The 25633-nt window shown below is 41.8% G+C and overlaps 2 protein-coding genes across 2 annotated transcripts in view; both read left to right on the top strand.

Annotated features, from left to right (window-relative positions):
- LOC145419284 (ribonuclease inhibitor-like) overlaps positions 1–13359 on the top strand; it is a 166033-nt gene extending 152674 nt beyond the window's left edge. Inside the window, exon 4 of the mRNA XM_080294908.1 lies at positions 10002–13359. Coding sequence (XP_080151034.1) covers positions 10002–10197 — 196 coding nt within the window. The 3' untranslated portion in view covers positions 10198–13359. The remainder of the gene's footprint in view (positions 1–10001) is intronic.
- On the top strand, positions 839–8320 carry LOC145426152 (protein NLRC3-like). The gene is made up of 5 exons (XM_080299684.1): positions 839–1601; positions 3417–3493; positions 3610–5401; positions 8081–8257; positions 8302–8320. Exons 1-5 carry the CDS (start codon positions 1492–1494, stop codon positions 8318–8320), a joined length of 2175 nt encoding a protein of 724 aa, XP_080155810.1. The 5' UTR covers positions 839–1491.
- Positions 13360–25633: the final 12274 nt, after the last annotated feature.

Genomic DNA, 25633 nt, shown 5'->3' with positions numbered 1-25633 from the left:
GAATACGCATCTACTTAAATCAAATTCAAGTCAAATGGTTAAAAAAATAATTTCACACACAAAAAAAGAGCTAAAAAATTCACCACACTGGGAAGGGTGAAGACAACTGGGTCGCCCGGCCCTGGCCACGAGGTGTCCCTTATTTATTTCTCATGGAGTTGGCAACCCTATGTTTACATGATCGAAATATCTTGAACACAAACACAAACAAACAAAGAGGAAGACCGCATAGCAAGGAAACAACTACAAGTCCCAGCATCCTCTGTGTTTAGGGAGCAGCAGTGAAAGTGAAAGTATTGAGCCTCCGTTCAGAGCAGCAGGAGGAGGAAGGTGGAGCTGAGGCAGGTGAGTGTTTACATGAATGTGTTTCTTCTTATGACATAAAATAATTCCACGCTGTTCGTGTCTGTGGGTGAAATGTGAGGCCGGTCGGCTCCTCTGAGCGCTGGTTTCCTGTAAGTAGAGAGGAAGTGAGTTTAGCTGAGCCTCCGTTTAGTGTGAGAGAGCAGGAGGAGAGTGAGAGCTGTGCTGAGGCAGGGTGAGTGTTAACACCGCTCTGACATTACTGTGTCTCTGTGGCGGGAACAACAGGCTCCGTCAGTGGAGGCAAAAATAATCAGACTTTGGTTTTTCAAAGGAAACAACTTTATGTCGGAAGTTCCCGCACGCTCATTGGATAACGAGGTGTCAATCTCGAGTTATTAGCCAATGAGAGTGCGGATTCACAGAAAGACCCGCCTTTATCACGGGACTTTAAAAACTACAATGGCGACAGAAACTCCGTGAGTGGAGTTCAGGGTGACGTTATGAAACTGTGAGGTTTGAGCCACTTCCTGTTCTCAGTCCCAGCGTCCTGATCACCGAGGTTTCTGTTGCTCTGATATCTGATATTGATTATATTGGTAAACAGGCTGTAGCATAAACATCAGGTCTGTTCTGAAAACTGTCTTTATTTTTTCAAAGTAAGGGAATATCTGTGGTCTGATACCGCGGGCTCATGGGCTAAGGACTTGGATTGACAAGTCAAGCCCAGATGATTGTGTTGTTTCTTATAAAGGCTTGTGTGTGTGCCTTCCTGTGTGTGTCCTTGTGTCAGTGGAACTGAATCAGTGTGTTAGAGAAAGTGCTCCTCTGCTGTGCCGTCATCGTGTGGATGCTTCTTTTAAAGTTGGAACTCATGTTTTTATGATCTGCTTCATTTCATTGAACCTTTATTTCTAACCATGAAGTCCCTTTGAGGTTACAGCCTCCTGGTTAGGTTTAGGCTGTTATTGTGCTTCAGGCTGAAATATGAGGAGTAAGGAGTGGGGCTGGTTAGCCCTCATGACCCTCACCATAACACATACGTCACAGGACAGTGTTTACCACAGAAACTCCATGAAATGATCAATGAGAACTTTAGAAACCCGTCAGTGTGATGCTTCCAGTACAACAGCACCTCTGAGTGTGTGTGTTTGCCTCTCAGACTAACTCCACCCTGACATCAAGAAGATGGAGGAAGAGGATGGAGCAGGATCTGCAGCCTCCAGCTGTGTGTCTGTGAGGAGTGACCGGTCCAAAGACATACCTCTAAGGTTCAGTAATGAACCTGCAGCAACAATGTAAGAGAGCTGCTGACTCATTTATTCAGTGTAAATAATGATTTTTGATGCAATGGGAGAAGAAAAATGACAAAAACAGTTTTAAAAATAAGGATTAAAATATTAAAAACTATGTTTTTGAGTTTCCTGATGTAGTACAAAAATATATGAACATAACTGTATATAGGACAGATATTTTACGGTTCTTTTAGGCAGCACCAAAAAACAAAAAGACTATTTTAAGCTGCCTGAGGTAGTGAGTCAACATGTCACACTGGGTCAAAGGTCAGGGAGTAAAAGTGTGTTTTAAAGGAGGTTTAAAAGCAGCGAATGAAGGAGCCTGTCGAGGTAAATCGTTCCATAACTGATCAAATTCAGTTGGTGGACCTCTGTGTGAAATCAAGCATCTGGTTCACAGAGAGGATAACCCTCACATGGGCTGTACAACATTATATAGGGAGACAAAAACAGAGATTATCGTAGCCATCGCTCTCTCGCATGGACGTGGCAGTCTTGCTGTCTGCTGCGAATCCTCCCCGTACCTCCGTGACCTCGTCTGGTATCTGCTCCCTCCTCTGTAAGAGACAGTAAAGGAAAACACGTCTCTGCCTAGTCTTGAAAATCTAATCTTATCATCCATTGTTCTTCTAGGGCCTCTTCTTCTTGTGGCCTCAGCTAACTGCTAATATTTAAATGGCTAACATTAACATGTGTGCCAGCCAGGTTCACATTTATGATGAACTATGATTAATTAACTGATGTTGAAACTGGAGCTTTACTGACCTCTGAAATTCCTCCTAAAGTGTTATTCAGTGTTGTGACAGTCAGCTGCTTCAGCTGCTGCTGGGATGGGCTGTGGCAAAGAGAACAGAGAAAATCCAAATCAGAGTTTTTCTCTGAATTAAAAGCAAGGAAACAACAATATATTCTACATGGTGAAACTGATGGTTTATGGTGTTTGGGTCTGTTTTTCTGTATTTATGCAGATAAAGTGTAAACTCAGATGAATTATACCATCAAATGTTAAAGGAAAACATCAGGATGAGTGTCTGTGAGCTGAGAAGGACGTGAAGCGAGCAGTTTATCCCAGAGCTGAAGCTGCTCTGTGTGCAGAGATGAGCTCAGATTCCTGCTGTGATTGATCAACAGTCACAGAAATGTAGACTTGTAGTTATTACTGCAGTATGGTCACAGCAGATACTGATAAACATGTATTATGAGGATGGATGATCAAGTTTCTCACTCTCTCCTTTAAATCTCAGTTTTTTCTTCTTCACAGTTTATCTGTTAATTTATTAATGAATAACACTGAAAGAGTTTCTGTTATATTTCCCCTTGAACATCAGCTTATTAGGGCGGCATTAGGAAATAGCCCCCCTCCAAAGAATGAATAAATGAATGATGATAATAATAAAATGATTCAAAAGCAGAGCTCAGAGTGGTAGAATGGTCAAACATGGATCCACGGGTGGTTCAACTGCATTTGGTGACGTGACCAAAGCAAATCTTTCAAATAATCCCACCATCAACAGGATGTTGTCTCCTTTACTACGGTTACTTTACTTGGTCACCGTGTGAATTTCTTTGAAATGAACCAAATTCTTTTATTTGTTGGTTGTTGCATATTTAACCTCTACAGTCAGGAAAGGAGGAGATGAGGCCTCAACAATGTTGGGTTGTAGCTGTGGTTCAGGTTAGAGTGAGTGTCCATGGAATAAATGTAAGTCAGTGAACTGGAAACGTGACTGTGTTCAAACTTTGTTTTCCTTTTTATAATGAGTCTAATCAAAGGTGGACAGAAGTATCTCCACTGTGACTTTTCTGTGTCACCATCAGAGCTTCTGCACAGTGTGGAGAAAGATCCAGAAGCAGAGCTGGACTGCAGACAGCCAGTCAGAGCAGCTGTGTACAAAGTAAGACTGAACATCTGTCTGCTGATGGACTCATTTCTGAAAACTGGACTTCTTGTGTTGTTCAGACATTGAAGAGTTTTCTTTCTCTTTAGTCTCATTGTTTTTCTTTCTTTCAGCAGATGTTGGTCTGCAGGAGGTTTTAGATGAACATAAGATCAGTCTGAGGAGGAGATGTGAACGTGTGACTGAAGGAAGTGATGAAACAGGAAGTAGAACCCTCCTCAACAGGATCTACACTGAACTCTACATCACAGAGGGACAGAGTGAAGAGGTTCATACCCAACATGAGGTGAGGCAGCTGGAGACAGCTTCCAAGATGGACGCCCTCCATGACGCTCCAATCAGGTGCCAGGACATCTTTAAAGCCTTACCTGACCAACAGAGACCCATCAGAGTGGTTCTGACCAACGGCGTGGCTGGTGTTGGAAAAACCTTCTCAGTGCAGAAGTTCACTCTGGACTGGGCAGAGGGCTTGGAGAACCAACATGTCAGTGTGGTGGTTCTGCTTTCATTCAGGGAGCTGAACCTGATCAGAGATGAGCAGTACAGTCTTCTGGAGCTGCTCCATGTTTTCCATCCAACATTACAGAAGGTCACAGCAGAGAAGCTGGCTGTCTCTCAGCTTTTGTTCATCTTTGACGGCCTGGATGAAAGCAGACTTTCATTGGATTTCACCAACAGGAAGCTGCTGTCTGATGTCACACAGAAGTCATCAGTCAGCCAGCTGCTGACAAACCTCATCCAGGGGAATCTGCTTCCCTCGGCTCTCGTCTGGATAACTTCCCGACCTGCAGCAGCCAATCAGATCCCTCCTACACGTGTTGACAGGCTAACAGAAGTACGAGGCTTCACTGACGCCCAGAAGGAGGAGTACTTCAGGAGGAGATTCAGTGATGAAGAGCTGTCCAGCAGAATCATCTCCCACATGAAGACATCCAGGAGCCTCCACATCATGTGTAGTATCCCAGTCTTCTGCTGGATCACTGCTACAGTTCTGGAGCACATGTTGACTACAGAGCAGAGAGGAGAGCTGCCCAAGACCCTGACTGACATGTACTCACACTTCCTGCTGGTTCAGACAAAGAGGAAGAAGAACAAGTACCATGAGGGACATGAGACGAGTCCACAGGAGCTGACGGAGGCTGACAGGAAAGTTCTTCTGAAGCTGGGGAGGCTGGCGTTTGAACATCTGGAGAAAGGAAACATCATGTTCTACCAAGAAGACCTGGAGCAGTGTGGTCTGGATGTGACAGAGGCCTCGGTGTACTCAGGAGTTTGTACAGAGATCTTCAAAAGAGAGTGTGTGATCTTCCAGAAACCAGTCTACTGCTTTGTTCATCTGAGCATTCAGGAGTTTCTGGCTGCAGTCTACATGTTCCACTGTTTCACCAACAGGAAGACAGAGGTGCTGAAGAACTTTTTGGGAAAAAAATACAACGAGTCCTCTCTGGATGATTTCCTTAAACGAGCCATGAAGAAATCCCTCCAGAGTAAAAATGGCCACCTGGACCTGTTTGTTTGCTTCCTTCATGGCCTCTGTCTGGAGTCCAACCAGAGACTCTTAGTAGGTCTGCTGGGTCAGACAGAGATCAGTCCAGGAACCATCCAGAGAGTCATCAACAACCTGAAGGAGATGAACAGATATAAAATCTCTCCTGACAGAAGCATCAACATCTTCCACTGTCTGATGGAGATGAATGACCTCTCAGTACATCAGGAGATCCAAGAGTTCCTGAAGTCAGAGAACAGATCAGAGAAGGAACTCTCTGAGATCCAGTGCTCAGCTCTGGCCTACATGCTGCAGATGTCAGAGGAGGTTCTGGATGAGTTGGACCTGCAGAAGTACAAAACATCAGTGTGGGGACGACAGAGACTGATTCCAGCTGTGAGGAACTGCAGAAAGGCTGGGTGAGTCCAGATGTGATCATTAACATCATTGATCAGTGTAGGTTAGTAGTTTAATGTTGAAAATAAAATCAGATTGTAACCAAATCAAATTCAAATTTAAATTTTATTTGTCACGTACACAGTCATACACAGTACGATATGCAGTGAAATGCTTGGACAACTGCTCGTGACCTAAAGAAAACAAAAAAAGGAAAAGGCTATGAATAAGATAGGAAATAAATATGAAAAATTAAAAAGGGTAAATTTAACTAGGAGGGAATAAGATATAAATTAAGGTTAAAAATGAAATAACTGTACAACACAAATTAGAATGAAGGGTAAATTTAACTGGGAGAATAAGATAAAATATATAAATTAAAGTTGAAAATAAAATAACTGTACAACAAAATACACAATATAGAACTATATAAGAATCTATGAAGAAATATAAATAAATATATACACAATAACAGCAGCTGTACAAGTATTAACTGGAAATGAAGAATATAGTGACCAGTGTTGTGCAATCCACATTATGTCTTGTGCAGTGCAAATATGCTTAAAGTGATTTAAGTGATGAAGTGAAAACAATGTCCAGAAAGTCCAGTGTGTGTGTAAGAACCATATGTGTGGGTCAGTACTGTGTGGTGGTGTGATTGAGAGACCGTATCGCCTGCGGGAAGAAGCTCCTCCTCAGTCTCTCTGTGTTGGTCTTCAGGGAGCGGAATCGCTTTCCTGACCTCAGCAGAGAGAACAGTCTGTTGTTGGGATGGCTGAGGTCCTTCACGATCTTCCTGGCCTTGGTCCAGCACCGCCTGCTGTAGATTGAGTGCAGGTCAGGGAGCTCGGAGCGGATGGTGCGCTCAGCTGACCGCACAACCCTCTGTAGAGCTCGTCTGTCCTGCATGGTGCTGTTCCCGAACCAGGTTAAGATGTTTCCCGCCAGGATGCTCTCTATGGTGCAGGAGTAAAAGTTCCTGAGCACCTTGGAGGGCAGTTGGAAGTCTCTCAAGCATCTGAGGTGGTAGAGACGCTGACGGGCCTTTTTCACCACGGTGTTGATGTGACAGGACCATGACAGGTCCAGCGTGATGTGAACTCCGAGGTATTTGAAGCTGTCCACTCTCTCCACTGGGCACTCGTTGATGACAGGGGTCTGGTAGTTCCTCTCCTGCTTAGTGCTGAAGTCCACTATCAGCTCCTTTGTCTTACTGACATTTAGAAGGAGGTTGTTCCTCTGGCACCAGTTCTCCAGATTCCTAATCTCAACCACAAAGTGTTTGTGTCCGTACGCTGCAACCTTCCACACCATTCCTTTATTGTACAGACTCAGCAGCAGCTCCATGGATCCCAAATCCAAGAGTGGAGAACAGATTTGAAGTGTGTCACATCCATGCAGTCACAGCTGTTTCCACCATGTTTCCACTGATATTAATCCTGTTCAATGACACGTTTCATATCAGTGAATATGTTCTTTAGGACGTCCACTGACATGTTTAAGTGTCCTGCTGGAAATCACTCAAATCATCCATGAAATCCATGAAAAATCCTTTTAGTGTTTCTAACTTCAGCCTCTGTCCTCTCTCTCTCTCCATCCTCCTCACTGCTTCTTTCACTGATAATCACACAAACATCGTATTCAGCTACAAAATAACACAATGATATCATCTGATGATCATTATTATAAGAGCAGGATCCATATTTGATATCAGAGTAACACACTGCTTGGTTATGTGCAGTCATCATCAGTGACTGTGGGTCAAACAGAAGCTCTCTGATTGGTTGCTGACCTTGGTCACCTGTCCACTCTCACCTGTTTGTGTTTGCTCTCTCTTTGCTGTCTCCATCCTCTCTCTCCTTTCTCTCCCTCTCTGTCTTTGTACGTCACTCAGGTCCAATGGAAACAGTGACATTTACAAACCAATCAAAGACAAACTGATCCATGTCAGGTTATAACAATATTCAAAGTGAATACAGGCTGCTGCTGGACACAGACAGGTAACATCATTTTGACTTGCTGTCACCTGGATCTGGACTCATAAACACTGAAGCCCTGAACAGGAATACAAATCATTTTCTGCCAACTAGCGACACAGCAGCAGATAATGGCTCAGAAAGCTAAAATGAGCCAATCATTTCTGTGTTTAGTTCCCCTGAAATCAGATCTGATATCAGCAGCTCTGAGTTCATTCATCATTATTGTCCAGTGATGAGATTTCTGCTCCGTTTGGTAACAGTCAGCAGGTTTTTCCTGCGTGTGGATGTGAACAGTCGTACCTGACAGCAGGTAGCAAACAGAGATCATCTTTCCAGCTGGAACTCTTCACTGAGCTGAACTCATTCAAAATGTTCTGGAGTCAAAACAGGAAACAGTCCAAATGTGTGTCTTCACTCTGACTCTGGATCAGATCTCAGTGACAGACTGTGGACATTATGGAAGCCTAAATGTGACACCATCTTCCTCCTTCATCTGCAGATTAAAGCCAAACAAAGATTCTCATTAAAAGTCTGCAGGTCTGAGAGAGACTCAATCGTTGTGTCATGTCAAACACAGTAAGAGGAGCTGAAGCACAGATGTGAAGAGCAGATTCATCAGATTATGACCTCACTCTGTTTTGTCTTCATATACATTCAGTCTGTGTTTATAATGCAGATTTTCTGCTTTTATAATAACACATTTTATATTTTCTATCATCACAGACTGACTCAGTGTGGACTCTCAGAGTCTCACTGTGAAGTTGTGGCCTCAGCTCTGAAGTCCAACCCCTCCCATCTGACAGAGCTGGACATGAGTAACAACCTCAAGCTGCAGGATTCAGGTGTGAAGCTTCTGTGTGCTGGACTGGAGAGTCCAAACTGTGGACTGGAGACTCTGAGGTGAGTTCACTGACTGCGGCTGTTGTTGTTTTTCTATATTTCAGGTCTTTGATGGATGTTTGAAACTTTCTTTAGTTCCTAAATGTTCAGGATGTGTCTGAAGACAAATGTGAAGAAGTTTGAGTGCTTTCAGAAATGTTGTCTTTCCAAACGACTGAACAACAGTTTTTCCTTTTAGCTCCAAACAGAAGTGACAGACTTGAGCAGGGTTCATTTAAAGGCTGACAGAAGTGGAGTGGTGACGGGGAGATGTTTGACAGGACAGTGTTTCAGCCTCCACAGGTTCATGTTGTGCTCCATCAGTCAGTGAAGATGAAGTCAGTGCTGATGAGGCTGTAGAGTGTGTGAGGGATGTGAATGAGGATGATGAAGATCTGATGATAGCAGATAAAAACAGGCTGCAGAGACTTTGAGCCATACAGGGCACACAGTGTGTGTACAGAACAGCTGAAATCATTATGGAGGCCTCACTGGAATATGGAAGCATCACAGTACAGCTTCAGTGAAGCATTAAAGTCTCTGATATGAGATGAGAAATGAAGCAGCCAGAGCTTTTTCATGAGTGGAAATCCACTGTGACTGTGAGCTGCTGCTACAGCCTCCAGATTAGCCAGCAGCTCATCCTGCTCAACATTTTCTCACCAACTTTAATGGAAGTGTGATGTTTTCAGCTGGAGTGATGGTCAGGGTGGCCTCCCTCTCCTCTTCTTCTCCTCTTCCTCTTTCCTTTGTAAAGCCACTTCTGCTGCTTTCATTCATTTGGAAGTCCTGTAGCTGAGTTTGGGAGAGACTAACAGCCTCGGCAGCAGAGGGGAGAAAGGCTGTGACACCACCACTTTACTCTGTTCTACCTGTCACATCATTTTATCAGGAAACAAATATGCTCATGTTTTTACTATGTTTGTCTTGAAGATGTAAGAAGATCACATGGTGCTTTTTATTATTGTGTTGGTTTGTTTGCTGTCTCTTGGATGGAGCCCAGCTGTGCGTGGCCCCTGGGCCTGTGGTCAGAGTGTGTGCTGGATAATCCGGCCCAGGATGAGGCCAAACTGACATGGGATGAAATGTCTGTCACATAATTGAGCTTAGTGTAGTTTCATTTCTGCACAATTTAAAAACAACCAAAACTTTGTTCTGTCTTTTCTATGTTATACTGTAGACTTTCTTTGATACTGTGTCCAAAAGGAGCAGCTTTTACTTTGAAGGGGAGGCGTCTCTGTTTCCTCTTCAGGTTGGATGATGGAAGCAAATGAGTGTGTGATGGTCTTTCAGTGTTGCACTTTGTAGACGCTCCCTGAGCACTGGTCTCACAGCCAGCTGCACATAGAGACCAGTGTTGTTAGTCCAGGTCAGAAGATGACTTGTTGGAATGAAAATGAGCTTGTAGTTTGTCTGCTTTAATAATGTGACTGGAAAAAGGTGTTGGACTTCAAATATGTCCATTTCTTTCACACTTCACCTTTAAAAGTGAAGCCTTGTGGTTCCTGGAAGGAAAAACACGACTTTTTCAAGTCTTTGTCCTGTTTTTATGAGAAATGTACGACTTTAATGTGAAACATTCAGAGTTTTTTCTCTTGTTGTGTTTGTTTGAAGCTGCTTCCTGTTGGCTTCAGCTGTTTGGAGTTTCCATTTTCTAAACTTCTACATTCTGAACCTTCTTCAGCTCTGAACAGATGATGAAACACTGAATGATTTCAAGCTCACACTTTGTCTAATAAACTTACATCTTTCATTCTTTATACAGATTGAGGGACTGTGGTTTGTCAGAGATCAGCTGTGATTATCTGGCAGCAGCACTGAAGTCCAACCCCTCCCATCTGAGACAGCTGGACCTGAGATACAACGACAAGCTGCAGGATTCAGGAGTGAAGCATCTGTGTGGTTTCCTGGAGAGTCCAGGATGTAGACTTGAAACTCTGGGGTCAGTCAGCATGTTTTAGTTGTGCTGAGATGAATATGATGTGAAAGTTGTGCTGACACTAAACTGCAGACATCAGGCTGATATTATACTGATCCACACTGAGGATCTTCATGGTAAAGTCTGTTTTCTTCTTCTCTGGTTTAGTCCATTGACTGCAGCAGAACAATGTTCACATTTCAAACAGTGAGTCTCAACGTATGGCCCGCGGCCCACACGCGGCCTGCCCACCTTCCCTGATTCAGAGAGAGGGGACCCTGATTAACTGTGTAGTGTTCTTCCTCACAGTTCTAAGTATCAGACACAACAATGAATAATCCACAGCTGACTGTCTTTAGCAGGTCAAAGGTCACGGCACACAGCAGACAGTGGGAAATATTATAACTCTGATCATTTATCAGCACATATCCATATGTATAAAAACAAAGCTGACACTGTGAGACTTGATCAGAGGTGTGATCATCACAGCAGAGGCCTTTGTGTCAAAGTCACTGAGGATCAAACAGAAACACATGAAGCAGATTTTCCTGTTCTGGCTTTTTATAGCAGATAACCTTCAAAATATTCTGCAGTCCATCAAAAACTGAAGCAAACCATGAATCAACATGTGAACATGAGCTGATGCTGCTGAAGTGAAGCAAAGTTACAGAGGTTTGATTACAGACACAGCTGAGAGTTTGTAATCTGTCATCATTTTAAAAGGTTTACATTTCTTCAGTATATCCACATTTGCAGCTGGTACCTCAACCTCCACTTGTCCAACACAACTGCTGTCCACTGCCTCCATGACATTGTGATTTTGCTGTTGGTCTTCTGTCAGATCTTCATCAATCACTTCTGCACGGGGCACACCTTCAGACTCTGCAGCTGCATAACGAAAGCCTGTAAGATAAAATTAGACATAAGGTAAATGTACACCAATATTCCAATGACAGGTGTGTGATTCATCTGGAAGTTATGTGCGGATTAGTGTACAGTGATAGCAATTTAGTATGTTTTTAGAGGGGGGGGGGGGGTTGTTTACCTCCGATGGGTGCTCTTTTTCGCTTCCGTTGCGTACGCCTTGAGTGCCGGTCCGAGTCTGATACAGGTATGTCGTCATGCCCCATGTGCAGTGTTGGTTCCCAGTCTGGATTTGTTACATCCATTTCATATGCTGGTTTGCCTGCAATAATGCCAAATCATAAGCTACTCAGTCGACATGATGTGGTTCTGCAGCATCACACATTAGCATGTTTTATCTCATTATCTATGACCTCAGCACGTTGAAAATCACACTAAAAGCCTTTCAAGAGTGATATGAATTAATTTAGAACTCACCGGAAAGAAAATGCCGTGAGCAAACCAACAAAAAGCTGGGGATTGCAGAGAACTCGATATCCGCTCGTCTCACCGCTGCAATCCAAGCCTGACGTCTTTGTTTAGTAATATCGGATACATGGGATCCCTCACGTTGCCTCCAGGATGGAAAACGATGAAAAGAGAGCCCGTTATCCAGCTTCTTGCCTTCACGATCGTGTGATCTAACGTTGCAACCGACAACACAACACGTACGATCCATAGCTGAAATGGTATCCTTTGGCTGGCCTACTGTCATGGCGGAAGGGGGCATGGCCCATCTCCCGTGACATCACGCTCCAAAGCCCTATAGGTGGGAAAATGTACCATGTCGACCAATCAAAAATGATATGGAAACATGACATTTGGTTGTTTAGCAAAAGGGGGAAGTTTTAGGAGTGACCGGCAAGAGAGAGCGAGTGAGCGAAAGAGAGAGAGAGTTTTGATACGTGAGAGATTTGTGACGTTTACCGTGTTTGGTCTCAAGTTAGTTTGTTGTCTTGTGTATTTAGTGTGTAGCTGTTGTTTTGTTTTGTGTGTCAGTTCTACTAGTGATCGTCACAGTTGCTGCCTTAAAGCCAACAAAGGCAGATTGCAGTGTAAACGCTGAGTGACACACCTGCTGTCAGACCTGCAGGTTTATCCCTGTGCTGTTCTCATATGTGTTAGAGTGACACAAACTATTGTTTGACACCTGATTGTTCTGTAAATAGTTTGAAATGATTATATGAAAAACGTCTGAGCCTTGGCTGCATTTTTTGGTAAATAGTACCATATAACTTTGTTGTTTGCAAAACGTGTGCGTATTTTTAAAAGTGTACAATCTCTATTTGCATTTCAAGTTATGAAGATGATTCGTTAAACATGTGTGTGGTTTTTACAGTCAAAATATCACTTTCTACTTGTATTTTAAATTTTGTCTGAATTTAGATAAATTGTGCTGATACAGTTGGTCAAAATGAGAAAATAACAGATTGGCAAGATGAACTGTTTTTAAAGGTAAAATATAGAGGCCACATCAAAAGTAGTCAAGAAGGGTTAAAGGCTAAAAGCAAAGTTGTCACCAAGTACTGTTTATATTTGTGTGTATTGCTGCAGCTTTTTTGAGTATTAATTTGGTGCCTTTGTGTGAAATAATGGTATTGTGAGTGATCCATATAGTCACAAAGAATAGCCACTTGTTTCTGTGCTACCAAAGTTCCCCGGCTTTCATTCAAAATGTGTTTATCGTCAGCACCTGCACATTAAACTACTTAAACATTATAAATGTCTTCAAGCTCACACTGAGGCCTGTGGGGTACTATCAGCCACTGAGACAGTACACACATTTATATGTGTTTGTATATGAATATTTCATACTTTAAGACTGCCTGTTTATTTAAGGGAGATGAACAAAATACATTGGAATTGTACAAAATAATATCATGGATGATAAATTAAATAGATTTTAAGTAGATGCTTGTGCATTCTTAAAGTCTTATATGTTGAACTGAACTATGTGATCTGTTCAAAGCCTTAATCTTAATTTGAAGTGAAATGTGCATTTTGAGTTTATACACTATGTATATAAGGCGACCGTTTCCTTTTGCAGTATTTTTGTGTGGTGTACTTTTCTATGTCTTAACAAAAGGGGAACAAAGGTGTTTAAGTTCACCTAGGATGATGTGTTTTAATTTTCACATGGTCTTGCTTGAATTTGACCCTGACAAAGGCGTATGAACTCTGTCAGCTGTTTGGAGTTTCCATTTTCTAAACTTCTACATTCTGAATCTTCTTCAGCTCTGAACAGATGATGAAACACTGAATGATTTCAAGCTCACACTTTGTCTAATAAACTTACATCTTTCATTCTTTATACAGATTGAGGGACTGTGGTTTGTCAGAGATCAGCTGTGATTATCTGGCAGCAGCACTGAAGTCCAACCCCTCCCACCTGAGAGAGCTGGACCTGAGCTGCAACAACAAGCTGCAGGATTCAGGAGTGAAGCATCTGTGTGGTTTCCTGGAGAGTCCAGGATGTGGACTTGAAACTCTGAGGTCAGTCAGCATGTTTTAGTTGTGCTGAGATGAATATGATGTGAAAGTTGTGCTGACACTAAACTGCAGACATCAGGCTGATATTATACTGATCCACACTGAGGATCTTCATGGTAAAGTCTGTTTTCTTCTTCTCTGGTTTAGTCCATTGACTGCAGCAGAACAATGTTCACATTTCAAACCTTCAAAGAAGAAGAAAAATCCTCCACTGGATAATTCACTGTGAAACTCTCCAACTCTTCATTCCACCTTAAAGTCTGTCTGACACTGAAATTCAAAGCAAAATGTGCGTTTGCTTTACAGACAGCAGTCCAACACAAACATACACACATCATCCAAAACACAGTCCAACATCCAAATCTCCTCCACTGCCAGCATGAATGATGGGAAAGAGAAGGAGGAACACTCTGACATTCAGGGTTAGAATGAGTTTCATGAAGCAGACTGTGAAGATCAAAGCTGCATTAGAAAGCTTACATGAATGAATGAGTGGACAGAAGTGGACAGAGATCATCTGAAGCACTTCAAAGGCTTTAAATCAGCACATTTCTCTTTATTCTTTATCAACTCTGTTAGTTTCTCTCAGTTTTCTGTGGAATGAAGCTAACAGCAGGCTAATAAGATGCTGACCAATAGGTTTCTATTAAAGGTTGTAATTTGTATATGAAAAAGTGCTTTGGCTCAGCAGGGATCAGCTTACAGGTAGAATACAGCTGCTGGATGGGATTAGCATGTCATAGCTATCTACCAAACTGCTAACTGGGGGATTTCAGGCCAACTATGGATCATTTTTGCTAACTGTTTATTCAGCTTAGGCTCACAGGGCTGCAGCCTGTGCCCTAGCTGTCATAGGGCAAGAGGCGTGGTCCACCTGCACAGGTGAGCAGTCCATCACAGGGCCAACAGAGAGACACAGAGAAGCACTCTCTCACATCCACACCTACAGCCAATTTAGAAGCACCAATGAACCTAAGCAGCATTTCATTGGACTGTGGGAGAACATCCAACCTCCACAGAAAGGCCAACAAGCTTCAACCTACAACCTTCTTGCTTTAAGGCACTAGTGCGAACCACTTTTCCCCATTTCAGCCCAAATCCTGCATCTTCCTGTTTCTGACTCCAGGCCAGCTCCACTAACACTTTCTCATCAGACACTGCCACCTAGTGGAGGAAGTCTTAGTCCCATTTGAAGCTTCAGATGACAGTTAGTTCCTTTACAAAGAGGTGGAGGTGGTGGGGCCACAGCACCATCATCACTGAGTGCCATAGGACACTTAACCTTTGTTTCCATATGCTGGGAACTTCCTGTTGTTCCAAGGAGGACTGGAAAATGTGTGAAAATCTCCCAGTCAGTTCCTCACAGCACACTTCAATCATTTCCCTCCCACAGCATCAGGACCAGGGCTTTTTCTCTCTTTGGTCCCACTAAGAGATTTCCACACAAACACCTCATCAGTGGGACTCTCAGAGCTACCAGCCCTTTGCTACAATCACAAAGCTCTTCATTGAAATCAATGATATCAAAGCTGGAATCCAATGAGTCCAAGTCTTCTGCTGATTCAGCATCACATTCATCTTTGCTCCTTGTTCTGCATCCCCACCATGGACTTCATTCCTTTCCAAGCCAGCCTTGAGTGTCCTTTATTCAGCTCATCCTCTGCTTTACTTTTACACCTGATTTTAGCTGCTTTATCTCTCTTTCAACAAGTTTCTGTGCCTCAATCTTTTTCTTCTCTCCCTCATAACAAGACAGCTTCTTCTGCCTGAGAACATGTTGGAGTGATTTACTAATCCAGGGCTGCTTATTGGGGAAAATACTTCCTGTTTTCAAAGTAATCCCCATTTTTCCCAGAAAGAAATGTAAGTAGAAATCGATGATCTAAGTGAGAACATGAGCCTTTAAAAAGTCCCAGTGGGAGCAGTCAAAGCAGTCCCTCAGTCCCAGTATAGAGTCTTTGGTCCAGACTGGAACAACTGTGTGCCCAGTTTGAGCTCTCTTCAGTGCTGTGACCTGACAGACCCAGAGGGGCCATCACATCACATTTAGAAGCTCCCCTAATGGAGCCACAACACATGTCCAACACTTAGTCTGTCTTGTTGGACCAACTGGAAGAAATGATTCAAGGACTTAGTCACAGAACAGAGATTCAAATCTCCAAAATCCAACTGGCTGCATCAGGACATATAGTCTGAAACTCTGCACAGTTTCCTGTTTGAAGCTGCTTCCTGTTGGCTTCAGCTGTTTGGAGTTTCCATTTTCTAAACTTCTACATTCTGAACCTTCTTCAGCTCTGAACAGATGATGAAACACTGAATGATTTCAAGCTCACACTTTGTCTAATAAACTTACATCTTTCATTCTTTATACAGATTGGTCGACTGTGGTTTGTCAAAGATCAGCTGTGATTATCTGGCAGCAGCACTGAAGTCCAACCCCTCCCATCTGAGAGAGCTGGACCTGAGAGGAAACAAGCTGAAGGATCCAGATGTGAAGCAGCTGTCTGATCTTCAGCAGAGTCCAGACTACAGACTGGAGACTCTGGGGTCAGTAGAGTGATGGAGTGAGTGGGTGGTGCTGTCAGCAGTATTGTACTAAACACAGTCAGTATGAAACAAAGATCCAGTGTTTCCTGTAAAGCTGCAGCTTCTCAGTGAAGCTGTGAGAGGAGAATGGTGACAGGCTTCAGGATTGGACACAAACACTTCCTGTTTCTGACCTTTATGGTCACCATAGTAACGGCTGACACGCTCTGATCAAACACTGTCAACAGCCAATCAGCTCTCTGAACAAAGCAGCACGCAGACCAATGACTGCATTCGTTTCCAAGTTTAAAGCAGTGAAGAACACAGTCTGTAGGTGAGGAAGAATTTAGTGAGAGCAGATGTTTGGATGGAATTCCTCCAGTTAACAGCTGGAACCGTCCATCTGGATTGTTGGGCTTGTTGTTGGGGTTCCTACAGAGCTCAGAGTGGACACACCAAGGTTCTTCTAATGAATGAAAGTCCAAACTCAAACTAGGAGGGAAAAACATTTTCATCAACTTCAATAAAAATCCAAAGATTAGAAAAAGTGAAGCAACAATGAGTCCTAGTACAGTCCCAGCACTGAAGTCCCTGCTGCTCTTTATACTGGATGTGCTGCATCACTGACTGACAGCTGATGAAGAGTCTCTGGAAACACTCGTTTATCTCCTCTGCTCTTCCTTCTTCTCTCTGCAGGTGGAGCTGATGATGGTAAACAGGACGGTGTGTGTGCTGAGAGAGGAGGAGCTGTGTCCTGATGATCCAGAGAGGTTGAAGCAGCAGCAGCTTGTGTGTAGAGATGCTCTGACTGGGCCATGTTACTGGGAGGTGGAGAGGAGAGCTTCATCCAGCAGTGACTGACAGAGGAATGAGAAGAAGTGCAGATGACTGTCAGTGCTGCAGAGTGAACTGCTCTGAGAACAGCTCCACTGTCAGACACAATGTAGAGTCCAGCATCATCCCTGTGTGTCCCTCTGGATCTGACAGAGGATCATCAGTGTATCTGGACTGCTCTGCTGCTGCTCTGTCCTTCTACAGTCTCTGCACAGTCTCTGTCTGACTCTGGCTTCAGACCCTCCTGGATCAAACTCACCTGGAAAGACTTTCAAACATCACTCAATAGATTTGAATACAGAATATATTTGATATATACTGTAGATGTACTGTAGAGTTGCAGTTTGTCACTTGTAAATACAGTCTGTGAGCAGCTGTGAGCTGAAAGATCTTTCTAGAAACACGAAATGTTTTCACTCTTCTGTTGCTTTTTCATATATTTCCACAACATTAATATTGATCCCACCTGTCTCACCTGTTTCATGCTTTTATACATAATAACAGGACACGTGTGATCTGAGCGCTGCTGTGGTTGCTGTGCTGCACGTCTTCATTTAGATAACAGAGACATCTAGTGGTTCAGAGGGAGAACTGCAGGAGGTGGAGCTGTGTTTTAGCATGGAAAACTTTTTATCTTTTAGGCGCAGATACAAATATGACAAGTATCAGTGTGAGATACAAAAGGTCACATCAGTCAGCAGAGGGAACAGTGATCACACAGCAATGTAAGAATAGAAACATAACAGTGACAGGGTTTATCCCGAACCGCTACATTTATTTTAATTTGCGTAGATTATTTAATCTTATATATAGTCCTGCTAGGTGTTCAGATGATTCTGTGGTAATAGCTTTGGATGCTGAAAAAGCTTTTGATCAGGTCGGGTGGCCGTATAAGTTTACTGTATTATGCAAATTTGGATTTGGTGATTCTTTTATCAATTGGATTAGAATTTTGTACAAAGGACCTATGGCCTCGGTAAGGACTAATAATGATGTATCAAACCCTTTTCGATTGCACAGGGGCACGCGAAAAGGGAGATCCCATTTCTCCTTTTATTTTTGCCCTGGCCCTAGAACCTTTAGCAGCTCGTATACGGCTAAGTTCTGATATACTACCGATTATACATCAGGGTATTCCTCATAAGTTCTCCGCTTATGCTGATGACGTAGTCTTATTCATATCAAAACCTAAGACCTCGATCAGTCCACTATTGCAGCTTATTAACGAATTTGGCTCTCTCTCAGGGTATAAGATAAATTGGATGAAAAGTGAACTTATGCCTCTGTCGGATGGGGTGGACATGGCTTATCTGCATAATACTCCATTTAGAATAGCGCTAGATAAGTTTGAATGTCTCGGTATCACAGTCACATGTAACGTGTCACAACTTTTAAAGCAAAATTGGGATAGAAAAGTTAATCAATTGGAGAAGAATATTGAGTTTTGGATCACATTGCCAATTTCCATGGTAGGGCGGATTAATGCCATCAAAATGGTAGTTTTGCCCAGATTTTTGTACATCTTTCAGTCAATCCCAGTGTGCATTCCCCAGTCATATTTTAAAAAGCTGGAATCTATTGTATCCTCCTTTGTTTGGTCGGGTAAGGTTCCTAGAATTTCCAAAAAGCATCTTGTTAAACATAAGACTTGTGGTGGCCTTGGACTCCCAAATTTTAGATTATATTATATGGCTGCACACTTAAATATTTTTTCATTTTGGCGAAGGTGTACTCCAGGTGCTGATTTGGAAGGACAACCTTCATGGTTGATGATGGAACACCTGTCTTGTAGACCAACTTGTCTTCCAGCCCTGCTTAATAGCCCGATAAAAGTGAAGAATACACTATATGGCAGAAATCCTGTTATTCAAAATTCAATTAAGGTCTGGAACCAACTATTGGGCACAGTAAAGGCTCCTAAAATGTATTTGGATGCTCCAATATGTAACAATCATGCCTTCAGGCCTGGGCTGGAGGACATCACGTTTGTGACATGGCAGGGAAGAGGGATTTGTTCTCTCAAAGATATTCACATTGATGGACATTTTCCATCTTTTCAGCAATTGAGGGTGAAATTTAATCTTCCAAATTCACATTTTTTCAGATTTTTACAATTAAGACATTTCATCAAAGCATCTATTCCACAATACAATTTGATTCCTCGAAACTCAGTGCTTGACAGCTTCATATCAGTTGAGCCCTATACTAGAGGTGCTGTGTCTCGCTTTTACAGGGCCTTACTAGATATACAGTCCTTCATCTAATACTTTTAGGGAGCAGTGGCAGGAAGAACTGGGGGTGGATGTTACTGATGATCTCTGGCAAGAGTGCATTAAGAATATATATTGTAGTTCTATAAATGCTAGACATTGTCTGATCTAATTTAAGGTTGTGTATAGGTTGCATTTTTCTCCCACTAAAGTGGAAAAAAAATATAAGAACGTTTCAGCCCTCTGTGTTAAGTGTTCAAGTGGTCGAGGAACTTTATCTCACCTTTTCTTTCAATGCCAAAAACTACAGCTTTTTTGGAATCATTTGTTTGATTTTCTGACCAAGGCCATTGGCAGGGAGGTCCCATGTACCCCCTTTGCAGCATTGTTTGGGGTGTCTGAACCGGGATGGGCAAGAGACAAGACAGAGACGCAGGTTGTGTCAATGACCACACTTGTGGCTAGAAAGCTGATACTTCTCTGCTGGAAGTCTGATAAACCTCCTACCTTTGAAATGTGGTTGAGAGAATTTGGAAATGTACTCCATCTGGAGAAAATCAGGTTTACCTTGTCTAACCGAGAGAGTGTGTTTTATAAGATTTGGCAACCAGTCATTAGCCTGATAAACTTAAGTGAAATATACTCTGTCTTAACATTTATGTATGCTGTATTACCACCTTGTTGACTTGCCGTCCACCTTCTATTGTGTTCTTTTGAAGGTGATAGTTGTATACTGCTCAATTATAAAATCAATAAAAATATATTGAAAAAAAAAAAAGAAACATAACAGTGAATCTGGATATGTATACAGATGGAAGCAAACAAACAGGATGTAACACTACATTAAAGCCACAAATGGGAAGAAAACAAAGCCAAAGGAAAATATATTTGATCTCAGGAATCCAAATCAGATGCTTTAGAGCAGGGGTCGGCAACCCTGGGCACGCGTGTCACAGCTGGCAAGCGAAGGGTTAACTGATGGCACGACCATAGCTGGACTGGCCATCGGGCATACTGATGGTGATTTTTCGTTTTTATGAACCGATGATGTTTTTTTATGTTTTTTTTTATTTTTTGTAACGGTATAAACAATGAGAGGTGGTGGATTGGCTGGATGCTGGTTGATTTCTAAAAATAAGTCAGTTGTTTGGTGGTGGCTGTGGTGGAGCTTCCACAGAGGCAGCAGGTGGATGAGGGAAGATGAGGGAGGAGGAGCAGAGACCCGAGGCGGCCGCCGGTCCGAGTGTCAGGTGAACTGAACTTCAGGTAAGAAGTTATGACCTGCAGTCTGTCTGGGTCAGATATAAACCAAGTTTAGGTGCAGTTTATTTTCCTTGTGCTGACTTTTTACAGTCAGTTACAATAACTCGTACTGCCACTAGCTAGCATGACGGAGTTTCTATACAGCTGGGTGGTGCTATGATGTTACTGACAGTGAACTTTACAGTGGCTGCAAAAGTATTCGGCCCCCCTGAACTTTCCCACATTTTGTCACATTACAGCCACAAACATGAATCAGTTTTATTGGAATTCCACGTGAAAGACCAACACAAAGTGGAACGAAAATCATAAGTGATTCCAAACATTTTTTACAAATAAATAACTGCAAAGTGGGGTGTGCGTAATTATTCTGTCATGGAAAAACACACTGCCATCAACTGTTTTGTTTTTGTCAAAATCACTGTAATATAATCACTGTACCTTTATATACATGTGACTTATATTAATGCTGCTGCCCTCTTGTGGCTAAAGTGTAATTATGTTCTTGTTATTAGGGAAAACATTTGAGAGTAACATGACAAGTGAGTCAGCACTTGGCATGTTAAAAAATCCTAATTTTTATGTCATCAGTTATAGTTGCATGTATTCATTATCATAATTTAACCTTTAATATTAATGTCTTAAATTGATTTTACTTAAACTAGCAATAATTTTATGGTTGTATTAAATACATACATAACTAATGAATTAATTATTTCAGTAATTAATTAAAAAATGTACATAATTAATTTATGAATATCCATAGACCTTCTATGGGAAAGAACAGATGCAATATTAGAAAAGGTCCACTCAGTATTTGCATCAGTCCACTCAATTCATACAACATTTTGTGAACAGCTTCATAGGTCTAATTTCCGAATCTAAAATCTTCTTCGAATGAAACATCAAGCATCAATAGCAAGAGTGAAAGAGTGAAAGATGGCGGATGTAGCAGGTGGTGGTGCAGACCTAGCTCTGACTTTCAAACGGTCACGATTAAAACCATCCATCCATCCATCCATTCGCTTCCGCTTATCCTTTTCGGGGTCGCGGGGGGCGCTGGAGCCTATCCCAGCTGTCATAGGGTGAGAGGCATAATTATCACGTTCGTACAATATAGGATCACGTTCGTACAATATAAATATTATATTGTACGAAGGTGATAATTATGTATATTGTAATAACGTGATATTATGTTGTTCAAACGTGAAAAGTATATTGTACAAACATGATAGTATATTGTACAAACAGGAAAAGTATCTTGTTAGAACAATAAACCTTTCACGTTATAACGTGATACACTTGTATTTTTCTTTTGCCTGGGTGGCAGCTCTACGCTTCCGTATCATGCACTCTGACAGGCTGACTAATGCACTGTCACAGCTTCAATACCAACAGATAGCTGTTGAGAACAATGAGAACATGTGACTTGTTTTTGTTACGTAAATAAACTGCCCACAAAACACATAGTGCCTTAGAAATTCTCCTGAAGAAATTTTAACACAATTTTAGATGTGTTTAGTCCGTTGATAACAAACTAAATTTTTCCCCCCTTTGAAGCAGTTAACTTGTGTAAGTGTGAACGCCGTAATCACACAAAAACAACTGCACCAAGACCCTTTGGAGAAGGTGATGTTTGTCCGGTTCAAAACAAACTCCAGCGTTTATAGTGGGAATGTGATGCAATCCAATTGCAACTTTGAGAACAAAGAACCTTCTTCCTGTATTTAATATGTCGCTGCTGCCACAGACACACACATCTGATCAATAAGCACATTAAATGTTCTAATGCGGTTTGTAGTCATGCATTTTTAGTTCACTTGGAGTTTTTTCTATGTCAAATGAAACCATAGAAAAACACTACAAGCTTACAAACCCATGAGCTGAGTAAACAAATGACAGGTGCGAAAACACCCTTAAGGTTTAGCTGAGCACTAAGTATGAAAGCCAGAGTACCAGCTAACTGTGAGATAAGTTAGTGCCAGATTTGTGCAACTTTTTGCATTCACTTTATTTATGTATTTGAACATTTTTAAAACTGTATGGTCAAAGTTCAAGAGAGATTAGCCAGTGCCACTCATGAAGTAAAATTTAAAAAAAAAAATCATGTACACCCCTCCAACATTAAATTTATTGGTATTATATGGCGTTGGGTTGGAGTATACAGGATTGTCTAGTTAGTATCTGTTGGTGTGCTCCAGACATTTTCATTCCCGTAAGTTATAGATATGTTCATATCACTCTTTATCCGGTCTTTAAGTCTGATGTCACTAGTTGTGTCTGGGCTCAAACTCCGCTGCACGTCCATAAATCACAGGATCACTGTGGCATCACTGAGAGTTGAAAAACTGTCTAAAGTCTTTCATCTGTAATAAAATGATCAGCGTTCTGCTCTACCATGTGTAACAATTGAGTTTATCATCCAGGCATCCATGAAAATGAAACGGAATATATGACATTTAACAGAGTTAGAAATTAGCAGGAAGTTAGCTCGCTAGCTTCCATCTAAATGAGGGATTTCTGAAACAAATTCAAACGTACAGCTCTGCTATCACTTCCAACATAAATGAAGACAGAAAACTAAACAGCAGTGACGTTTGTAGGGCACTGTGAGTAAAATGCGTTTGATTTTCTCCCGAACATTCAAATTAGTGCAATCATAAATTCCTTCATGAGGTGCAAATTAGAGTGAGAACATGTGGAGGCTCTGGCTACGTTCACACTGCACGCGAAAACGCATCAAATCCGACTTTTTTGACCGTATGCGACCCATATCCAATCATGGTATGACGGTGTAAAAACAGCCAAAATCTGATATTTTCAAATCCGATCTGGGTCACTTTCGTATGTGGTACTTAATCCGATACATATCTGATGTTTTAGAAAGCAACTGCTGTTTGAATGGTCATGTCACCTTAAATCCGTCTTTTATTTCACTGACACAAAACATATGCCAATTATCAGAGCTGGAGAAGACATTGAGAACACACGAGCGCTTCGTGTGCATCCCGTGCAGATATTAGTGAAACTGTTGGGAAGACAACGTGAACATATCCAGCTGCAGCTCCACTGTGATCCTGAACTGGATAAGCACTTAAGAAAATGTGTCAATAAATGCACATACATCAACTTACTATATTTATCCAAACAGACGGGACCAATAATGCTTCACTGAGTCAGAGACTTTAACGTCTCTTCTATGTAAGAATGTCTCGTGCTGATAGACCTGCAAACTTGACAACAAAGGTTTTTCAGACTGCATGTAGCTGTCCTCTATGTCAGCTCACACATTTACATTTATGTCACACTTATTTCTGCTTTCCCATTTTATAATTATTACTTACATTTTGATTAGATACCTCGAGTTTGTAAATGATCAGATTACATAATTGGAATACAATGTATCCAATTCAGGGTTGCAGGAGGATGAAGCCTATCCCAGCTGATACAGGACAAAGACAGGCTGCAGTTTATTGCAGGGCTAACACGATATGTGTAACAGAAAATCCACTTAAATGTTTGATATTTCTTATAATAATCATAATTATGACTATTATTTAAAGGTTTCTTTATATATACATTTTGATTTTTTATAACCTCTAAAATATAAACCTGAGCTGTTTCAGATTCTGACCTCTGACCTCACTGCAGCTCCCTCTTGGAAGTACGTCTGCTTCTTGTCTACCCCCAGTGATGACCGCCTGCCCTTGATATCACGTACTGTACCTGAGGAACAAAAAAGGACAAACACTTGCCTTCATTTAAGAAGTACATTCATACAGAGGTAATCTATGGAAACACACTAGTTCACCCTTTGGGAGAAATCAGTTCCTGTGAAACATTTCTGTAAATGAACATCATGTGGAGAATGAATGAAATGAGTTCTTCAGGTGACTCAGCAGTCCCACACTGACAAATGAAATCTAGTTAAACTATTAAGCATATTTGCTCTTCTGAAATCTGTGTTAAACAACAACAAACATAAATTAGTAACAAAAATACAGCTGAGTAGAGGCTTTACAAACCACCAGCAGCCATAATGCTAAATTTTAATCTTCAAATGTTTCTGAGCTGTCTTCAACCTGCTTTTAACACATTAAAGTCCCACAGTCAATGCAGCCTGACTCAATCCTAGATGTTCAGCACACAGAGACACAGAGGTGCCGTTTAAAGTTTAGTGATAACCTGAGTCACTGATCATTTGCAGTATTACAGAGTCTGGCAGTCTTTGCATGATGTCCACGTCACTGTGAGTTTCTAGCTGACTCTCAGGTGTGACAGGTGTGCCAGCAGGAAAGAGTAATAATAACCTGCATCCTGAGGTTTGTCATGCAGGATTAAAGCAGCCAGGCTTTGTTCACACAGCTAGGATTGTATTTTACACTGACCCTGGGTCAGTATAAGTATCATACAGTTTAAACGAAGCACTGAAACTTGCACATATTTATTACAGATGCACTGAAGCTAATCGAGATATTTGCTGTCAGTCTGTGGCTGCGATTAAACACTTTACTGGAAACTTTATTAACTAGTAACTTCATCAGTCATGACAGAAGCTAATATTTCTGTGCTAACATCGTTTAAACAGTAACAGCTTTCCTCCAATATAAGCTAACGTTTACACCGTAACTTTAAGCTAGCACCATAAAGACGGTAAAACACGTAATAACATCTACAAATGCATCTTAAAGCTGTTATATTAGCACTCGGTGTATTACTAACATAACCACATTAACATTACTGACACTCGCAGACTTTTAATAGTCATTCTATAAATGCTGTCCGTTTAAATGGTCTTACCTGGTGGTCCATATGGTCCATAAGTGAAGCAGAGGGAGCCTGACCATGCGTCACACGTTTGACGAGTTGGGAGTGAGAACGTGTTGGGCTATAAGGAACACACTCACTTCCTGAGCCCTGGGCAATAAGAGACGTTTTGTGTTTTATGATTTATTGATATGTTTGATCCTTTCTGACCTGCGTTAATGAAGCAGTCATTAGAGCACCATGTCCGCTAGAATAGTTCTGTAGTTTGATGCTTGAGTCGTTGCAGACTTGTTGAAACTCCCTCACCCGTCAAAGCAGCGTCTTTGTTATTCGCGTCCAGCAGATGGCAGTGTTTCACTGTCTGACGGCTGTCTGAAGCTTCAGCTGGATTATCCGTTTGCTATGTTTGCCATGTTACAGTGGGGAGGAAAAACTCCTTTTTAACAGGAATATCTAGACATGAGTGATTACTGCAGTGGGGCACTATCT

This window comes from Astatotilapia calliptera, chromosome 3 (genome assembly GCF_964374335.1).
Source record: "Astatotilapia calliptera chromosome 3, fAstCal68.1, whole genome shotgun sequence".
NCBI classification, from domain to species: Eukaryota; Metazoa; Chordata; class Actinopteri; order Cichliformes; family Cichlidae; genus Astatotilapia; species Astatotilapia calliptera.
Note: the sequence above shows the minus strand (reverse complement) of the source record. Positions and strands in the feature narration are given on the sequence as shown.